Source organism: Trichomycterus rosablanca, chromosome 7, assembly GCF_030014385.1.
Source record: "Trichomycterus rosablanca isolate fTriRos1 chromosome 7, fTriRos1.hap1, whole genome shotgun sequence".
Lineage (NCBI taxonomy): Eukaryota > Metazoa > Chordata > Actinopteri > Siluriformes > Trichomycteridae > Trichomycterus > Trichomycterus rosablanca.
In genome coordinates, this window is record NC_085994.1 from 17,913,159 (window position 1) to 17,931,417 (window position 18,259).

General features: G+C 41.9%; 1 protein-coding gene across 1 annotated transcript in view; it reads left to right on the forward strand.

The window, feature by feature from the left end:
* The first annotated feature begins 13,488 nt into the window (after nucleotides 1-13,488).
* celsr3 (cadherin, EGF LAG seven-pass G-type receptor 3) overlaps nucleotides 13,489-18,259 on the forward strand; it is an 89,003-nt gene continuing 84,232 nt past the window's right edge. The window contains exon 1 of the mRNA XM_062999080.1: nucleotides 13,489-16,707. Within this exon, the coding sequence (XP_062855150.1) occupies nucleotides 13,572-16,707 (3,136 nt within the window). The 5' untranslated portion in view covers nucleotides 13,489-13,571. The remainder of the gene's footprint in view (nucleotides 16,708-18,259) is intronic.

The following is an 18,259-nucleotide window of genomic DNA, read 5'->3' on the forward strand; positions in this document are numbered from 1 at the left end:
ATAATAATGTATGATGCATTAAAATGCACTTAAGGCTAATCAAGTATGTGGGTGTGTATATATGCATATTCATGCATGCATACATTGCCCTTTATTATTAAAAAAGTTAAAGAAACGGTACTCTTGTATGTTAATTGATCTCCATGCACTGCTTTTGAAGCCTGTAAATGATAACAGAAAAAAGAAATATTTTGTCAATATATAACAAAGATTTAAGCCTACATATGTTATACTTAGAGCTAGATATACAAATATAGAAAGTGTACAAGGTGCACTTTCACTGTGTCTGACATTATTGTTCAATTTATTACCAGATACAGTGGTACCTTGAAACTCAACGTCAATTGGTTCTGGGAGTGGCGTTGAGTTTAAAAGGCGTTGACTTTCAAGGTATTTTTCCCCATATGGATGTATGGGACACCTGTTAATGTGTTCCATGGTCCTGTGGAACTGCATATATTTTAGGCTAATGTAAAATAATGGGGTTGTTTTGGACACTTATACACTGAAAATAACACAAATATACTATAAACAAACTGAAATACAATTGCAAAGCAGTTAAAAATCAATAACAAATACAATAAAACCTGCAGTTTCACATGTCGAGTTTAAGGGTACAAATGTCTCCATGAAGTGCATCGAGTTTCAAAGTGTACGTCGAGTTACAAGGTACTACTGTAATTTGTTTCTGGTACCTGCCTAGTAATTGCGCTTTGATGAATTCATGCTTCATCTTAAGTCCGCAATGTTTTTTTCCAGCTTTATGGTTGTCCATTGTACACCTGGTTTTGGCATGTAAAGGATTTTAGGTGCAAATCTGTAGCAAATTGAATGAAAAATATAATTATCAGCACTTCCAATATCTCACTTATTTGCATAAACATGATGAAAATCTGCAAATTATGCAAATTATGCAGACGTCTGACCATCAGCTTGTTGAAATTTCATTACAATACCATGGAACTTGATTTAGAGCCACCGCCCCGTTTTGCTGCTATAATTGCCTCTTTTGAGATGGCTTTGCACAAAATTTTGGATTGTGTATATGGGAACTTGTGCCAACTCAATCAAAAGAGATCTGCCACTGATGTTGGACATCACATTCGAGGTCAGGCACTGATGTTGGACGTTGAGGTTGGGTCAGGCGCTGATGTTGGACATTGAGGTTAGGTCAGGCGCTGATGTTGGACATTGAGGTTGGGTCAGGCACTGATGTTGGACATTGAGGTTGGGTCAGGCGCTGATGTTGGACATTGAGGTTAGGTCAGGCGCTGATGTTGGACATTGAGGTTGGGTCAGGCACTGATGTTGGACGTTGAGCTTGGGTCAGGCACTGATGTTGGACATTGAGGTTGGGTCAGGCACTGATGATGGACATTGGGGTTGGGTCAGGCACTGATATTGGACATTGAGGTTGGGTCAGGCACTGATGTTGGACGTTGAGGTTGGGTCAGGCACTGATGTTGGACATTGGGGTTAGGTCAGGCACTGATGTTGGACATTTTCGTTAGGTCTGGCACTGATGTTGGACATTGAGGTTAGGTCTAGCACTGATGTTGGACATCTCTTTGTGTTTCCCAAACTGCAAGCAATTGGTGTGGCTGAAACACTTAAACTTAATCAATAAGAGGAATGTCCACATACTTTTGGCCATGTAATGTAAGCCTTTTTTTATATAAATTCCACCCCAAAATACTGTAAGCAATGCTGCATTTCACTTAGATTGGTGCTGAAAGTGTTTGTATTAGGATCTGGATCTGTAACTGGAATGAATGGTCTGGAACTAGTTGGAATGAGTTCAGTACATAAATCTGTCAGACAGATAAAACAAATGTTGTGTATCTGGTGGGAACAGAAACCACATATGTGGTGCTATTCTGTGTGTATGATTGTAATTGTGTTAGTTAGAACCCAAGGCTTGATGTGTTAATATAATGAGAGATTTAGTTTGAGCTGAAGGAGAAAGAACAAGGCTTGATATTTTTATCTGCATCATGAATTCATTTCTTTCCTATTCAGTAAATGTCATCTTATCCTGGTGCTTTTCCTTTCTTTCTTTCCCCCTCTCCATGTCTCTCATCTTTTCTTTTTCTTTGATTTGGGTCACTGGCTGACTAAGAGACAACAGAGTTGTCCTATAAACAGCCTCCCCCTTCTATACTGAAACACACACAGAGTACAACACACAACTTCCAAACTAACACACACACATACACACAAAAATACAACACACTGTTCCCACTCGTACACACACTCTGGTTTACCTATTAGAGCGGCCTAATGAAGTTCACTCACTTTCCTTTCCTCTCTAGTGATTTTGTGGGGTAGATAAAAGCATCTGGCCTAGATAAAAGACATACTGTATTTAAACATTATGGCCAAGGGATTTATATCAACAGCTGACCATGTACTTTTGGACATTCTAACTTAAATGCAAAAATTGCAATAAGTAGGATGGGTGTCCACAAATCTTTGGCCACACTGTGGATTTACACACTTCTTTTAAACAAAGCATGTAATCAAGCATCTGTGAAACTGTAAATTAAAACAGTAAAATTATCAAAATTATGTCCAACTACTTACACCGATCAGCCATAACATTAAAACCATCTCCTGGTTTCTACACTTACTGTACATTTTATCAGCTCCACTTACCATATAGAAGCTCCACAATATAGAAGCGCCTTGTAGTTCTACAATTACTGACTGTAGTCCATTTATTTCTTTACATACCTTTTTAGCCTGCTTTCACCCTGTTCTTTAATGGTCAGGACCACCACAGAGCAGGTATTATTTAGGTGGTGGATTATTCTCAGCACTGCAGTGACAATGACATGGTGGTGGTGTGTTTTCTCTGTGCTTAATTTTTGAAAGTTCGAGTGCTTAGTTAAGCACCAGCACTGATCCTCATTGTTCATTTTACTGTTCATCATATGTGCATGTTTAGCACTTTTCTTGACCTTAGTGCTGTGTTTTCGCACCCCCTGGAAAACAAACCTCGCTGTTTCGGACAATTGAGTTTTAAAGACCAGCGCAACCCCCATTTTAGTCTGTTAAATCGAGGTTCCGCAATCGAGGTACGACATTTGTTAGATTGTACCATTAGGATTAACCAACAGAAGTGCTTAAAATAAACCTTGCATATTCATCTCAAACTGCATACTACTGGATTAAATACAATAACAACATGCTGCACTGCTAATGATTTTGTCTTTTTCAGACAGAATATGTTTTTAGTTTTTAGTCCAGTCTGGAACCACATTTATATTTATGACAGCCAAGTTAACAGGCTTGTTAACTGATAGCAAACTAGCTCACATTTGTCACTGTTGTATATGTGTAGGGTTTGAGTTCATAGTGTTGATCTAGCTAACTATTGTAGCGCAAAGCTAGCCAGCTACCTAACTGGTAATAAACGTGATTGTGTGGGTTAAACTCAAAGTCTTAATTTTCTTCTTTGAATATACAGTTTTGCCATTCATTAAAAGTAGCCAGTAATGTCCAAATGCTATATAATAGCTGTGTTTTTTTTGTAGGCAACTAATCTGCCTGTTAGCAATGAGACCCAGCTAGTCAAAAGTGGAATTTTACTATTACCTTCCTGATTAAGATATTGTATAGTAGCCATAAGTGGGATTTCAGTATTTTCATCAACTTAGTTGACATGTCAAAACGAACCACAAAATTTACTTCATGTATAGATAATGTTAGCACATAGCTAACAATCCAGCTTGCTAGCAGCCAGTAAAGTACTCTGCAATTTTTTAGGCGCCTCAGCACAAGTATTGCTTACAATCAGGTCTCAAGTTGTGCATCTAATTTACTGATTAATTTCTACATTCTTCATAATTACGTGCACATGAATAAGACAGGAAAAGCTGTTTCTTTAGCAAACTGCTCAACATATGTGTAATTATTATCCATATCCAGCTCAGTGAGTGCAGCAGCTGTGTGTTATTATAATGTTTTTGATGGGTCAGAAATGCACTGGAGGCATGATGTATGCGGGTGGGTTGATATACATTTATACATGCACTATATGGCCAAAAGCATGTGGACATGTAACCATGAGGTTGTTGGACATCATATCCCAACACCACAAGCATAAGTATAGTGTTGGTCCCCTGATTTATTCTGGACATGCTTTAGGTAAAAGCATCTGTGAGGTCAGGCATTGAAGCTGAACAAAAAAAGGTTTGACCTGCAAATGAGAATCTGATTTCATCACAGGGTGTTTAATTTCATTGAGGTCAGGGCTTTATGCAAACCACCAAAGTTCCTTTACAGCAAATTCAATAAACCATGTCTTTATTTACCTCGCTTCATGCTCAGGGGCACAGTCAAACTGGAGCAGGAAAGGTCGCCACAATGCCTTAATGTGAATTGTCTGTAAATATATTTACATTTTTAAGCAAGGAGTGTGGCTATTTAATATCAGTTCCTGACCTCACAAGTGCTTTCTTGACTGAAAAAGAGCATACAGACACACTCCAAAATATAATTTCCTGAGTCTTTTCAGAAGAGTGGAGCTTGGTACAGTTGCAAAAAACCTTAAAGTAATGCTCACAGTTTTGCAACAGGATGTTCAAAAACTTAGTCAGATGCCCACATACTTTTGGCCTTATAGTGTATTTGTGGTGTTTTGAGTGAATGAGTGACAGTAGAAATGTGTGTGAGTGTGTGTGCTCCTCACTAACAGTCAGTCAGCAGTCACACTGAGCGAGCTTCATGTCAAAATGCAATAAGCACCAGATAACGAGCCCACAGACCTCGTAATCTTATAATCCCCAAAAATTACTAATGAATAATCAGGGCGTGCACACACACACACACACAGAGAGACACACAGACTTATTAACATTTTTATTTAGTGTTCTGATTTAGTGAATTCTGCATTCAGTGTTATGTATTGTATTGTTGATTACATTTATTAGTTGTAGTTTGGAATTTGGAAGTGGAATTTCTGCCCATTCTTGCTTGCAGGCAGGCAGGCCAGTCAAGCACATGTGTTTTCAGTCTATGCAGCCAATCTGAAGTTTGTACCAAGCCAATGTGGCTATATTTATCACAGTAGCATGACATTTTTTCATGCAATGCTGTCTGTGGGCTTAAAGGTCACCCACAATCAACAGATCTCTCTAGATTCCCTAAATCTTTTCACAATATTATGAACAGTAGATGGTGAAAGACTTTTTTTTTTCTTTTTTTTTTCTATTTTATTTATGAATTTTCTCCCATTTTCTCCCAATTTAGCATAGTCAATTTGTCTTCCACTGCTGGGGGATCCCCGATTGCAGTCAAGGTGGGTATATTGCTGCTCACGCCTCCTCCAACCCGCGCGCAGCCTTTAGCGGAACCCTTTTTCACCCAATCAGGCCAATCAGGGTCCTTACACAGCATTTGAGGACCCCACCCACATAGTCCGGTCATCCCGCCCTAGCAGAACCGTGTCTGCTCCAGGCACTGCCAATATGCCCGCTAGATGGCGGCCAGCTGACCAGTGGAAACACAGAGTTTTGAACTGAGCGCTGTTCTTTTTGAACTGAGATTGGCGATTCTGTTCTCAAGTCTGGTACAAAGTAATGACTGCTTATAAAGACTTCATCACAGACTTCATGATTTCCTCACCTATTATTAAACATGTGGAATGAAACCTGCTCTGATTTATTCCTGCAGTCCAATAATGTGTAAGTTATGTGAACTGGAGGTACAAAATTGTCCGTGATGTGTTTGACGGTAAACTTGAATTGATGAATCATGCATAACTTGTAACTACCTGTCCTGTCATTAATGTAACCAAAGTGTAAAACATGATGTTAAAATCCTGAAAAATAAATATCACACATTCACCAATTTGCATACACCTAAGGGGCAATTAAGAGTATCCAATGCACGTTCTGGCATATGTTTAACCACCTCGGTTTACTTCCAAAAGATGCTTCAAACTGAAGTCTAATAGATCATTGCTTCTTTTTTAACCTTCGGTACCTATACAGTATGATTCGGTAAGTGCATGTGTGCTTAAGTGAAAGTAGGATGTCACCCAACGGAATATAAACGCCCTTGCTTGCCTCTTTCATAAAGGCCATAGTCATAGTCACATGGGCATCCCTACAGTTGTTATGTTAAAAAAAATAAAGTTATTGTGTTGATAGCACAGCTCAGTTAGCTCAGTCATGGGGAAGTAATTCTTAGAAAATCATTTTTCTTCTGCATGTGCAGCTCTGCTTAATTACATCCTGAGTGATACCAGTGCCTAAATGATGCAAGGCGCAGCGGCCGGCTGCTTCCGTATGTTTTTTCCTACTGGGTGATGGAGGGATGGCCTGGGGACATAGCACTGTCTGTGTGGAGTAAAACAAGAGGAGGAAGTGATACTGTCTGAGTGCTCTGGGAAAGTGTTAGTACCAGGACTCTGACCTTAGGGGACTTAAATGACATTGTACTTGACCCCCCCCCCCCCCCCCCCCCCGTTCTTGAGTGTCCCTCCTCTTCTGGAGAAAATGTAGAATTTGGAGGAAACCCACAAAGACATGGGAAGATTTCACCAGAGGCAGAGATTGAACCCAGATCCCAAGGACCCATGTTGTTGTGCAGCACTTACTCTTCCAGCTACGACACTGTGTTGTCAAGACTCATCTTATTATATAGAAATATTATGATGACTGTTAATGCTTACAGCAAGAAATTGACCTAGTTAGTGCCTTCTTCAGAAAAGGATTTGTAACAGAGGGCACTCTATTGGCAGTGGACACAATAATTTATCAATCGCGTCCAACTTTCCACAGAGCACGTATAAATATGTATTATCCAATACCAGTGACAGCAGATACGCTCCAGTACACGGCCACCTGCCGCCCCTTTTTCTGGGCAGGGCTCGAGGGTGTGGGGGAGTATGAGGGGAAGGGCGTTGAAGGGTGGTGTCACTTATAAGGCTGAGCTGGCTGTACTTCACCACAGGGAGCCAAAAACACATCATTATTATGTGCAACAGAGGCGGGAGGTGCAACACAAAAAAGACCTGTGAGCCTCCCACTCCGTTTGCCACACCACCCCCCTCCACCTGCACACACACACACACACACACACACGCACAAACACAAATGAACATCATAGGGAACGGCTGCTTCTTTCACGTTCCCATGGTAACCTGAGCTCTGGAGTAGCAGTGGCCTTGTAGATGACGTGTGCGTCTGATACGTTGGTTGGCTGTTCCGGGGTTACCACACAGCCCATTAGGCTGGCTTACCCTCACCCCTCCTTTCTCAGCCCTTTGCTTCCAGCCACCTTTTACCAGCTATTTGCCATCACTATTGGAATAGCATTTTAACCAATGTAATCAACATGTGATGGAAGCTTGAGATATCTAGTACACTCTATTCAATTATGGTGTATAAAGGGCATTGAAAATTACATCTGATGGTTGAAATTAGCATTACTAATGTATTATTTATTTACTCATTTCACTATCTGGTACTATACTGGTCAGGGTCTCAGGTGGTTCAGGGATCTCTGAAAACACCCTGTCAGTACATTGCATGGCAGCACACCTTCATAAATTATCTTGCATTGTTTGTGATGCTGTAATAATTGGTGCCTTTGTAACTGCCCAAGTAAGTTTAATGCATTGTTCACACTACACGATTTTTGCACTGATTTTCACTCGCCAACAGGTCACCGCTAGATGTGCCAGCTCTGAGGCAAATCTTGGGACTCGAAAATAGGCTCTAGATCGCTATATGTGAACTGTTCAATGACTTGATCCGAGCGGCTCGCTGATCGATCATAGACTCGAGAAAAATATCTAGCATGCTAAATATCTAGACCTGTTGCCAACTCAAAATCATGTAGTGTGAAAGGTGTTGTGATCAGGTTATGACTGGCAGTCAGTGTGGCGTCAATGAGACTACATCCAATGAGAACGCAAGAAACGGGGTGAAGGAAAACCCGGGGGAGGAGTTATAAATGTGTGGAGCAGGGGCATAATATAGTAGATATAACATACAGTATGTCTCTGCAAAACAGACAATCCCTGCTGGCCGCATAGCTCAATCCACTCCTTCAACCAGATTTTTTTTTCTTTTATACTGCTTTTAAGTACACAAACAACTTTTTTTGCTCAATTTTTGCTAATGTGCATTTTTGGACATGGTATAATTATACCCTGTTTTAATTCTCGTGTGTTTTCATGATAAAACGTTGTTTGGGAGACCAGACAGACAGATTCCTCATAGTGATAAATCGTGTAGTGTGTGACCCCCTATCGCCGATCAGTCGTGTAGTGCAAAAACCACAATGACTTAAAAGACTCCAGATTACATAAGATCAAGTTATGTAGTGTGAACTGTACAGCGATCTGAACAACTCATAAGCCGTGTAGTGTGAACTTAGCATAAAGCAGTGTCTTTGAACAGAGAAATCACCAGATCAGAAATCAGCTGCTGTGCAAAGTGAACTGAAAGTCTTGTTAAACACTATGCACTTGGGCCCTTTTCCACCACTGCCAATATCTGTGGTACCCCAAAACAGAAAGATATAATGTATTCATGTATTATTTATTTTCATCTTCATCATCCTGATCAGGGTCACATTGGGGCCAACTCCACCTGGAAATGCACCTTGGACAGGGTGCTATTTAACTGCAGGTTGTCCACACTCGCTGGGCAGCACAGTGACATGGTGGGTAGCACTGTAGCCTTACAGAACAGCCATAGTGCACTCTTTTTTTTGGCAACAGTTGCTTGAATTTAAAACTATTATTATTTTGTCACTGTTTGTTTTGTCATGTTTATCTGCATGTTTGAGATTTCAGTGGAAAAGCTTAGCCCATAGCTTTTAGAGACATTGGAGACATAATGGACCTTCCTAAGGGGAAATTTTTGTTACTGCTTGATTTTGTACACACCACTTCGTATGAGTATAGTACTTCAACCTTCATATACAATAGCATTTGGCTAAGATGAATTTAAACAAAAACACCAGTCATTATTTGGGTCTTTGCTATCTGTATCTAACAGTCTAAACAGTGAGTTTCTTGCTGGTTTTATTTTCTTGTATCATGGTGATATCAGAGATTGCATGGTGAATTTATTTATACAATGATGTTATTGCTGCAAATTTAAAGTCCAATTAATAACAATTTCCTTTCTAACTGGCTCACTGCAGACAGTACAGATACACAGTAACATAATATAAGCTTAGGAGATTCTCCATAGCATCCAGCTGTTTATGAGTAAAAGAGTGTTTAATAAATAAATAAATAAATTACTAAACTGTACACATCAATAGTCAATGTTTTATTCATTTTTATACTACCAGGGATAGCTAATATTAACTGTAAGTGTTAAAAATTAAGACCTAAACCCATGTAGTGACAAATGGAAAAAGGTTGGCTGCCTAATGTTATCTGGCTACTTAATTCAGCCCGGTGTAGACATCCTGGACCTTTGTACATAAACATGAGGAATTGTATGGAGAAATGTAAATGTAAGTGATTACACTCTACATGTTGAATGGTAGGTGGATTAAGGCTGGACTTTTTGGTGGAGCCAAGTAGATCAGCTTTGTCAGTCCATAGAACAGACAAGCACATTTATAGGATTTTCTCTTCTTCTCACTTAATATGATTTGCTCTGCCGTGACTGTATGATATAATTCTCTCAAGGCAACAAGAGAGTAGTCTACACACACACACACACACACAGTCAAACGATAGCTAGCCACAATGCTTTGTTGCTTAATGGGAATTTTTACTTAGACATGACTGTAGATACACTAAGACACCATGCTCAGTCAGTTCAGCTCAGCTCAGACGAGACAGCATGAGAACCGTGGGCTCGGGGTCAGCTTATCTGGGCCGTGTGTGTATGTGTGTGTAGGTGTGTGTGTGCTGTATAATTGAGCAGTGCATGGATCTGTTCCAGCTGTATCAGTGCAGCCAGACTGTGCCGAGCACAGATTGTTTTTATAGCAGGGAGATTTCTTTTTTATTGACTTTCTTAGCAGGATTGTAATTTATTACTCAAAATCATTTTCATATAACGTAAGGTAAATAAAAAAACAAACAAACAAAAAACAATGAACAACTTCTGAATAAACAGTAGCATCTGGCCTTTTTAAGACACTAAAAAAATTGTGTGTGTGTAAATGTGTGATTTAACAGACAATGAATGAATATTTGGTGTTCATTTATTCATTAAATGCTCCTCTGTTTTTACTTTGCCTGGTCAGGATTGTGCTTTCTATATTGATGTAAAGTATTTTGATATAGTATTTAAAAAATTGGAATAAGGAATGTATGCTGTATGGGATTATTATTTGTGTTTATTTTTAGGGGTAACACAGTAGTGTAGGTAGTGCTGTTGCTCTACAGCTCCAGGGTACCAAGTTTGATCTTCTTTGATTAATTGTGTTATAATAATCATAATAGTAATTATTATTAGTAGTAGTAGTGGCAATAGTAGTAGTTGTGGTGGTGGTGGTATTAATTGTGGGACACTTTATAAAATAAGGCCATTTGTATACAAATGTAATACTACTAAGGCTAGTAATCAGAACGTTGCGGGTTTAAGCTTGACCAATACTTTTGGGCCTTTAACTCTCACATGCTTGGAATTACTCAGCCATTGTTGTAAATAAAATCATCTGCTAAATGATGATTGGAATTTTATTTAATGTGTGTCTATATGCTAGTTGATATTATTATAGGCTAAAAGAAGTGGAGTGCACTAGCAGCACAGTATGTGTGAGAGTCTTAATGAAAAAAATTAATTATCCCCAATGTGTAATGTGTCCAAGGGATGACGTCACATGTGAACGGCTGATTGTGTCCTAGAAACAGGCACAAAGACATCATCTCCAGACCCTAATGTACATCATACAGAATGCAAATGCAGCCAAATGCAATTGATATTTTATGTCAATATTAATGCAATCTGAATCCACAGCAGCCCTGATCATGACAAAGCAGTTCCTGGAGATAAATATATATACAAATAAATGCTATTTTCTGTTGCTTTTTGGACCTTGGTTTTTTTCCAGTTATGCTTTAAATGTAAATGGTGGCACAATGGCACAGCAGCAGGGATTTAGTGGGCTTTGTTTGAGCCTCACCTTCGGTCTCTCTCTGTAATATGCTTGGTATGTTCTCCCCATGTCTGTGTGGGCTCTTCAAAAATATGCAAAAGGTACATTGGCAGCTTTTTATTACCCCTAGATGTGAGTGAGCGAGTAAATGGATAGGTGTGTTGTGGCCTGCTATGGGTCATCCCTGTTTAGAGTGTATTTCTGGACCCACTGCAATCCTGATCATGATAAAGAAGTCATTATGTGAATGTTATTCAGTTCTTCAAGATAAATATATGAATAAATGTTAGGTTGCTTTTGGGACCTTGGTATTTGTCCAGTTATGCTTTAGATTTAAATGGTGGCACAGCAGCAAGTGTGGATGTCACACAGCATCAGGGTTTTGGTAGGCTTTGTTTGAACCTCACCTCTGGTCTCTCTCTGTAATATACTTGGTATGTTCTCCCCATGTCTGTGTGGGTTTTCTCTCACTCTCCAAAATATGCAGAATGTTCATTGGCTGCTATTTATTACCCCTAGGTGTGAGTAAACAAGTAAATAGATGGGTGTGTTGTGGATAGACTGTATTTCTGGACCCACTGCAATCCTGATCATGATGAAGTAATTAAAGGTGAATGTTATTCTGTTCTGTAACGTGTGTGCTGCACAGCACAAGGGTCCTGGGTTCGAGTATTGTCTCCAGTTACTGTATGTGAGTGAGTGAGTGAGTGAGTGGAGTGAGTGGAGTGAGTGAGTGAGTGAGAGAGAGAGAGAGATGAGTATGAGCGAGTAAAGAGGGTGAGAGAGGGAGGACTGGAGGACTGATAGTAGCACCGGCTTCTGTGTGTGTGAGCCATGTTGGATGCGCGTGAGGAGGGCAAATGCTGCGCCCGCACCGCTGCTAGCGCGAGCTGCACCGATCACCGCGAGTAGATGCGAGCTTCCCGGCGGCGACGAGCGAGCAGACCGGGGAGCACGGCGAGAGGAGTCGGGCGGTGCCGGAGGAGCCAGAGAGGGAGACGGAGAAGGAGCGGGAGACATAGACACAGAGAAGGGAGAGAGGGAGGAAGGGGAAGAGAAAGGATCTGGCCACACTAATGGCTGCACTGCTGCTGGGCTTCAGCTCGCCGTCGTCATTCCAGCTGCACGTCCTGCTGCACGTCCTGCTCTGCTCTTTGTTCGCTGTCGTCCCGGGGAGGACAGCCGAGCCGCGCCGATATCACCCGGCCCCCGGAGACTCACCGGGATCCGAGGTTCTGTCTCAGATCCGACCTGGATGGGCATCAGCGTGGCTCGGATCTGGACTTTTCATCTCGAGATCCTGGACAGCAGGAACCCCAGCGGGTCTGGGTAATAATGCATCATCTTCTACATCACTACTTGCATCAGCACCAGAACAGCGGACTGTATTTCACCAGCGGCTACACTGTGTGCACAAGGGCGTTGTTTCATCCTTTCACTTGGCTGGTAAAAAGAGATCAGTGCAAAGGACTAGCTTTCCACTCCAGATCTGTGCTGAATACAGTCAGGTACCTGTACGATGCCGGTACAGAGGACAGAATGAAACACGAACCGGGTCCAAACGCAGCCGGTGGCTCTCAGAAACGGAATTTACCTTTACTAAGACGTGGACACGATCGCTATCAAAACGCTGTTTCTATTCTAATGAGAATGAAAGGGTTTTGGACACCAATAAACAGGACAAAAGAGAAACGGACAGCTCCTCAGTCCTCAGTGTTATCGATCCAAACACAGAGGGCTGTGGATCTTTTCATGGAGCTGTTGGGAATATCGGTAGGTCCTGCACAAACAGCTGTCAGGAGTCGCACCAGGTCAGTATAGCCCATAGAAGATGCTCATATCTAGTCTGCCACAGGTATAGATCCTATTTGATGCGCACTGATTACAGGACCAAACATCACAACTCTACAGCATGTACTTTATTATGCAAAAACACCACACGTTCAACCGATTTGATTGCAAAGATCCAACAGAAGCAGGAAAAATATGATCCGCTGAACTGCTCATGTAGTGTTGGTGCAAACACTTTACTCACTGACAGAGAGTTTACTGAAACCCCTTCCAGCTTGGATGAGAAAGACACTAATGATTCACCAACTTTCAAACTCTTTTCCTCAGGGTTCAGAAACATCACTGACTCATACCCTAACCGTACGGATGCTGTTAGTCATATTATGCCTCACTGTTTGGTTGAACTGAACTTCACCCTGCCATCTCATGACTTACAGGCTAACAATTGGAAAGACACCTCTTTGAACGTTTACCCACAGGGAATGTCCACACCTCCTGCACCTGGAACTGATAATCAATTAAACTTCTCCTGGACTTTGATTCTGTCTAATTCAAATAACAACAACAACAACTGGAATTACTATGAAAATACAGTCAACAATGAAGAAACTATAAATCAAACACCAACTAATTTAACTAAGGACAGTGATGTGTCAACAGTGCCATGTGCAAGTGAGCACCCTGATTCTGTCCCCATGGACGAGCAAAATTCAGCTTGTGGCAGTAATGGAGCTCAAATACAATTAAAACCCAGTAAAGAATTGGCATCGCAGGCTGAGTCTGTCAGTCAGAGCCAGGAGCAGGTGGGGGTCTCAGAGGGAGAGGTGGTGGCAGAGGTGAGGGAGGAGGAGGAAAGCAGGGGGAAGGGTAGTAGCCATGTGGAAATAGAAGAGTGGGTGATTGAAGATAACACAATGGCAGAGGTGAATGAAGGAGCCACACATTTACTAAGAGAGGTAGAACCAGGACAAGAAAATGAATACAATGATGGGTACTTTAAAGATCAGATAGATGTCCCTTATGCTGTACGTTCTCGCCGAGCAGCTAACAGACACCCTCATTTCCCCCAGTACAACTATCAGGTACAGGTAGCAGAGAATCAACCTCCTGGCACCTCAGTTATATTAATGCTGGCAGAAGATCCAGATCCTGGTGAGGCTGGCAGACGTAGCTATAGCATGTCCCCTTTGATGAACAGCAGATCTATGGACTATTTCCTTATCGATCCTATAACTGGACTTATCACCACCACACACGTGCTAGATAGAGAACACATGGATCTCCATTACTTCAGAGTTACAGCAACAGATCACGGCTCACCACGTCTGTCCGGAACAACAATGGTGTCAATTACAGTTTCCGACCGGAATGATCACTCTCCAATTTTTGAGCAAACTGAATATCGGGAAACAATCCGAGAGAACGTCGAGGAAGGGTATCCAATACTGCAGCTGCGTGCTACCGATCTTGACTCCCAAGCTAATGCTAACATTCGATACCGGTTCATCGGGGAAATTGCTGCCAATGCTCGTTCCGCGTTTGAAATTGATCCCCGATCAGGACTTATCTCTACACGAGGTATAGTTGACAGAGAGGTAAATGAACGCTATACGCTGCAAGTAGAGGCGACTGATCAAGGTCGCGAGCCAGGTCCACGGTCTGCTACAGTTAATGTATACATAACGGTTCTAGATGAAAACGACAACGTTCCACAGTTCAGCCAGAAACGTTATGTGGTGGCGGTCCGAGAAGACGTGCGGCCACATTCTGAAATCCTGCGAGTCAGCGCTTCTGATGAGGATAAAGACGTAAATGCAGCTGTCCACTACAACATCATTAGTGGGAACAGCAGGGGACAGTTTGCTATTGATAGCGTGACGGGGGAAATACAAGTTGTGGCACCACTGGACTTTGAGACAGAACGAGAGTATACGTTACGACTCCGTGCTCAGGATAACGGTCGTCCACCTTTGTCAAATAACACTGGAATAGTGAGTGTCCAAGTCACTGACGTTAACGACAATCCACCGATTTTTGTATCCACCCCATTTCAAGCCACAGTGCTGGAAAGTGCCCCTGTTGGCCACTCTGTCTTGCACATACAAGCCATCGACACTGATAATGGTGATAACGCCCGTCTTGAGTACAGGCTAACAGGAACTGGCTCAGACACACCTTTTGTCATTAATGCTGCAACTGGATGGGTCACAGTAAGTTCAGGACTGGACAGGGAAACAGTGGAACACTATTTTTTTGGTGTCGAGGCCAGGGATTATGGTGTGCCACCTCTGTCTGCGACAGCTAGTGTTACAATAACAGTGATGGATGTCAATGATAATCGTCCAGAGTTCCTGCAGAAGGAGTACTATGTCAGACTGAATGAGGACGCTGCAGTCGGCACGAGCGTCGTTACTGTAACAGCGGTTGACCGGGATATCAACAGTGCCGTAACCTATCAGATCACAGGTGGAAACACACGCAACCGTTTTGCTATTAGCACAGCTGGAGGGGCTGGACTTCTTTCCCTGGCACTGCCACTTGACTACAAACAGGAGCGGCGCTACGTCCTAACAATAACTGCTTCTGATAGAACTCTGCACGATACCTGTCAGGTACACGTGAACATCACAGATGCCAATACACACCGACCAGTGTTCCAGAGCGCTCACTATTCTGTGAGCGTAAATGAGGACAAACCTCCTGGTAGCACCGTCGTGGTGATAAGTGCCACTGATGACGATGTAGGTGAGAATGCTCGCATCACATACTTCCTGGAGGACAACATTCCACAGTTTCGAATCGATCCTGCAACCGGCGCTATTACCCTCCAGGCTGAGCTGGATTACGAGGACCAAATGACGTACACCCTTGCCATCACAGCCCGCGACAACGGGATTCCACAGAAATCAGACACAACCTATGTTGAAGTCAACGTGAACGATGTCAATGACAATGCACCACAATTCCTCAGCCAACACTACCAGGGTGGGGTCAGTGAAGATGCCCCACCTTTCACAAGCGTCCTACAGATCTCTGCAACTGATCGGGATGCTCATGCTAACAGCCGTGTCCAATATACTTTCCAAAATGGTGAAGACGGCGATGGTGACTTTACCATCGAACCCACTTCTGGAATAGTCCGCACTGTACGCCGATTGGACCGTGAAAGTGTTCCATTCTATGAACTGACTGCATATGCAGTGGATCGTGGAGTTCCACCACAGCGCACACCTGTACGCATCCAGGTCAGTGTCATGGACGTTAACGATAATGCTCCTGTGTTTCCCGCCGATGACTTTGCAGTTCGGGTTAAAGAGAATAGTGCAGTCGGGTCTGTCGTAGCACAGATCACTGCAACGGATCCAGACGAAGGTCCAAATGCCCAGATCATGTACCAGATTGTAGAAGGTAACATTCCAGAGATCTTTCAAATGGACATCTTTTCAGGAGAGCTAACATCTCTGATTGATCTGGATTATGAGACCAAAAACGAGTACATCATTGTGGTCCAAGCCACCTCAGCACCTCTGGTGAGCCGAGCCACGGTGCGAGTCTGCCTCGTCGACCAAAACGACAACAGCCCAGAATTAAAAAACTTTCAGATCATATTCAATAACTTTGTGTCAAATCGTTCCAACACCTTTCCAAATGGAGTTATTGGTCGTGTTCCGGCTCATGATCCTGACGTCACAGATCGCCTTCACTACACCATTGATCATGGCAACGAGCTCCACCTGCTGCTACTCAACCACACAAGTGGAGAAATCCGACTTAGCGGCGAACTGGACAACAACCGCCCACTGGTCGCCCACATGCTCATCACAGTCACTGGTAAGTCACTGAGCGGGAAAGGGGGGGCTGGTGATATGTCTTGAAATAGATGACAGATGAAGAAAAATGACAAGGCTAGTGAGGTTGTAAAGAGTCAAATCAGGTCAGGTTTGGCTATCACTTTGCTGTTGTGCAATAACTTGTAGCTGTACTTTAATGGACTTTGATTTAAACTTTACCCCAATGACTCCTTGGTAGCATTTAAATGGGAAGGAACAAAGAAATGACCAGAAGAAAAGAATCTAGAGAAATCTGACTCTTGATTGACATCGGATTTCCAGCTTTTTCAGATCGTTGTGAATTGAATTAGGCTCTAATGGTGGCTTCTAGTGTTAGCAGGCAACAATAGACAGTAATGGTGCATAAGTGCTAGGAACAGAAGCTGTGAGAAGATGACATTGGACTCACCATAACTCAATTAACAGGGGATCTAATGGTTATGATCTCATCCTGGCTATATATGTACTCCATCATGAAATTATAATGGGAAGGTCTGATGTATTTAAATTTTTTGAACTAGTGTTTGAATAATGGAATATATATATATATATATATATATATATATATATATATATATATATATATATATATATATACGTATATATAGTGGTTTATATTTATTCTGTGATATTTTGGGAAATGTTGGAATCTTACTGGCTAATTCAGTTCATGGTGTTTTTAAGGCAACTGAACAGTGAAAAAAATGATTTTCTGATTTTTGAAACATCAATTTTCTGTAGCTCCTTATTAGACCAGCACAACATTACAGAATTTTGGAGCACTCTGGGACATTTTTACTTAAAAAGCCCTCTTCGTGTCATGCCACAGCATCTTAATTGAATTGTTCACAGTTGGGATGAGGTTTTGGTGTTGGTGTGCAGTGTTGAACATTTCTGCTTTTGTCTCAGCTATCCACAGAACATTGTTAAAGAAACTCTGTAAACATCCTTTGCAAATTTCAGACTTGTCCCTGTTTTATGGAGAGCATTGGTTTTCTTATTACTTCAATTTTAGAATTTTTTGTGTATAGTGTTTTTGAGGTGGACACATTGATGGAAAAATCAGAAAGTTAAATATTTCAGCATGTGTTTTACTATTACCATTAGGTTCCTTTATGTCCTTTAAAGTTGTGCGCTTTGTTTAATCTTTGCATGTATTGGTATCAATATAGCTTTTTCCCCACTGTGCATGATGAACAACAAGGTATTTAGAAATGCTTTCAATGCCTTCAAGCTTTGTACATAATTAAAGTTTTACTTTGAAGCTGCTCAAATTTTTTTTTATTTGGTTTACATGAACAGATCTTGAGAAAATTGACTTTGTAAAAGACTCATAAATGCGCTCAGGTGGTGCAGCAGTAAAACACGCTAGCACACCAGAGCTGAGATTTCGAACGTGACGTTTCGAATCTCAGCTCTGCCATCCGGATGGGCTGGGCGCCTACATGAACAACGATTGGCTGTTGTTCATACAGGGTGGGAAGCCGGACCAGGGACTCCTCATAACTGATGCAATTACGGCCTCTACTGACTGATTGATGGTGCCTGCACAG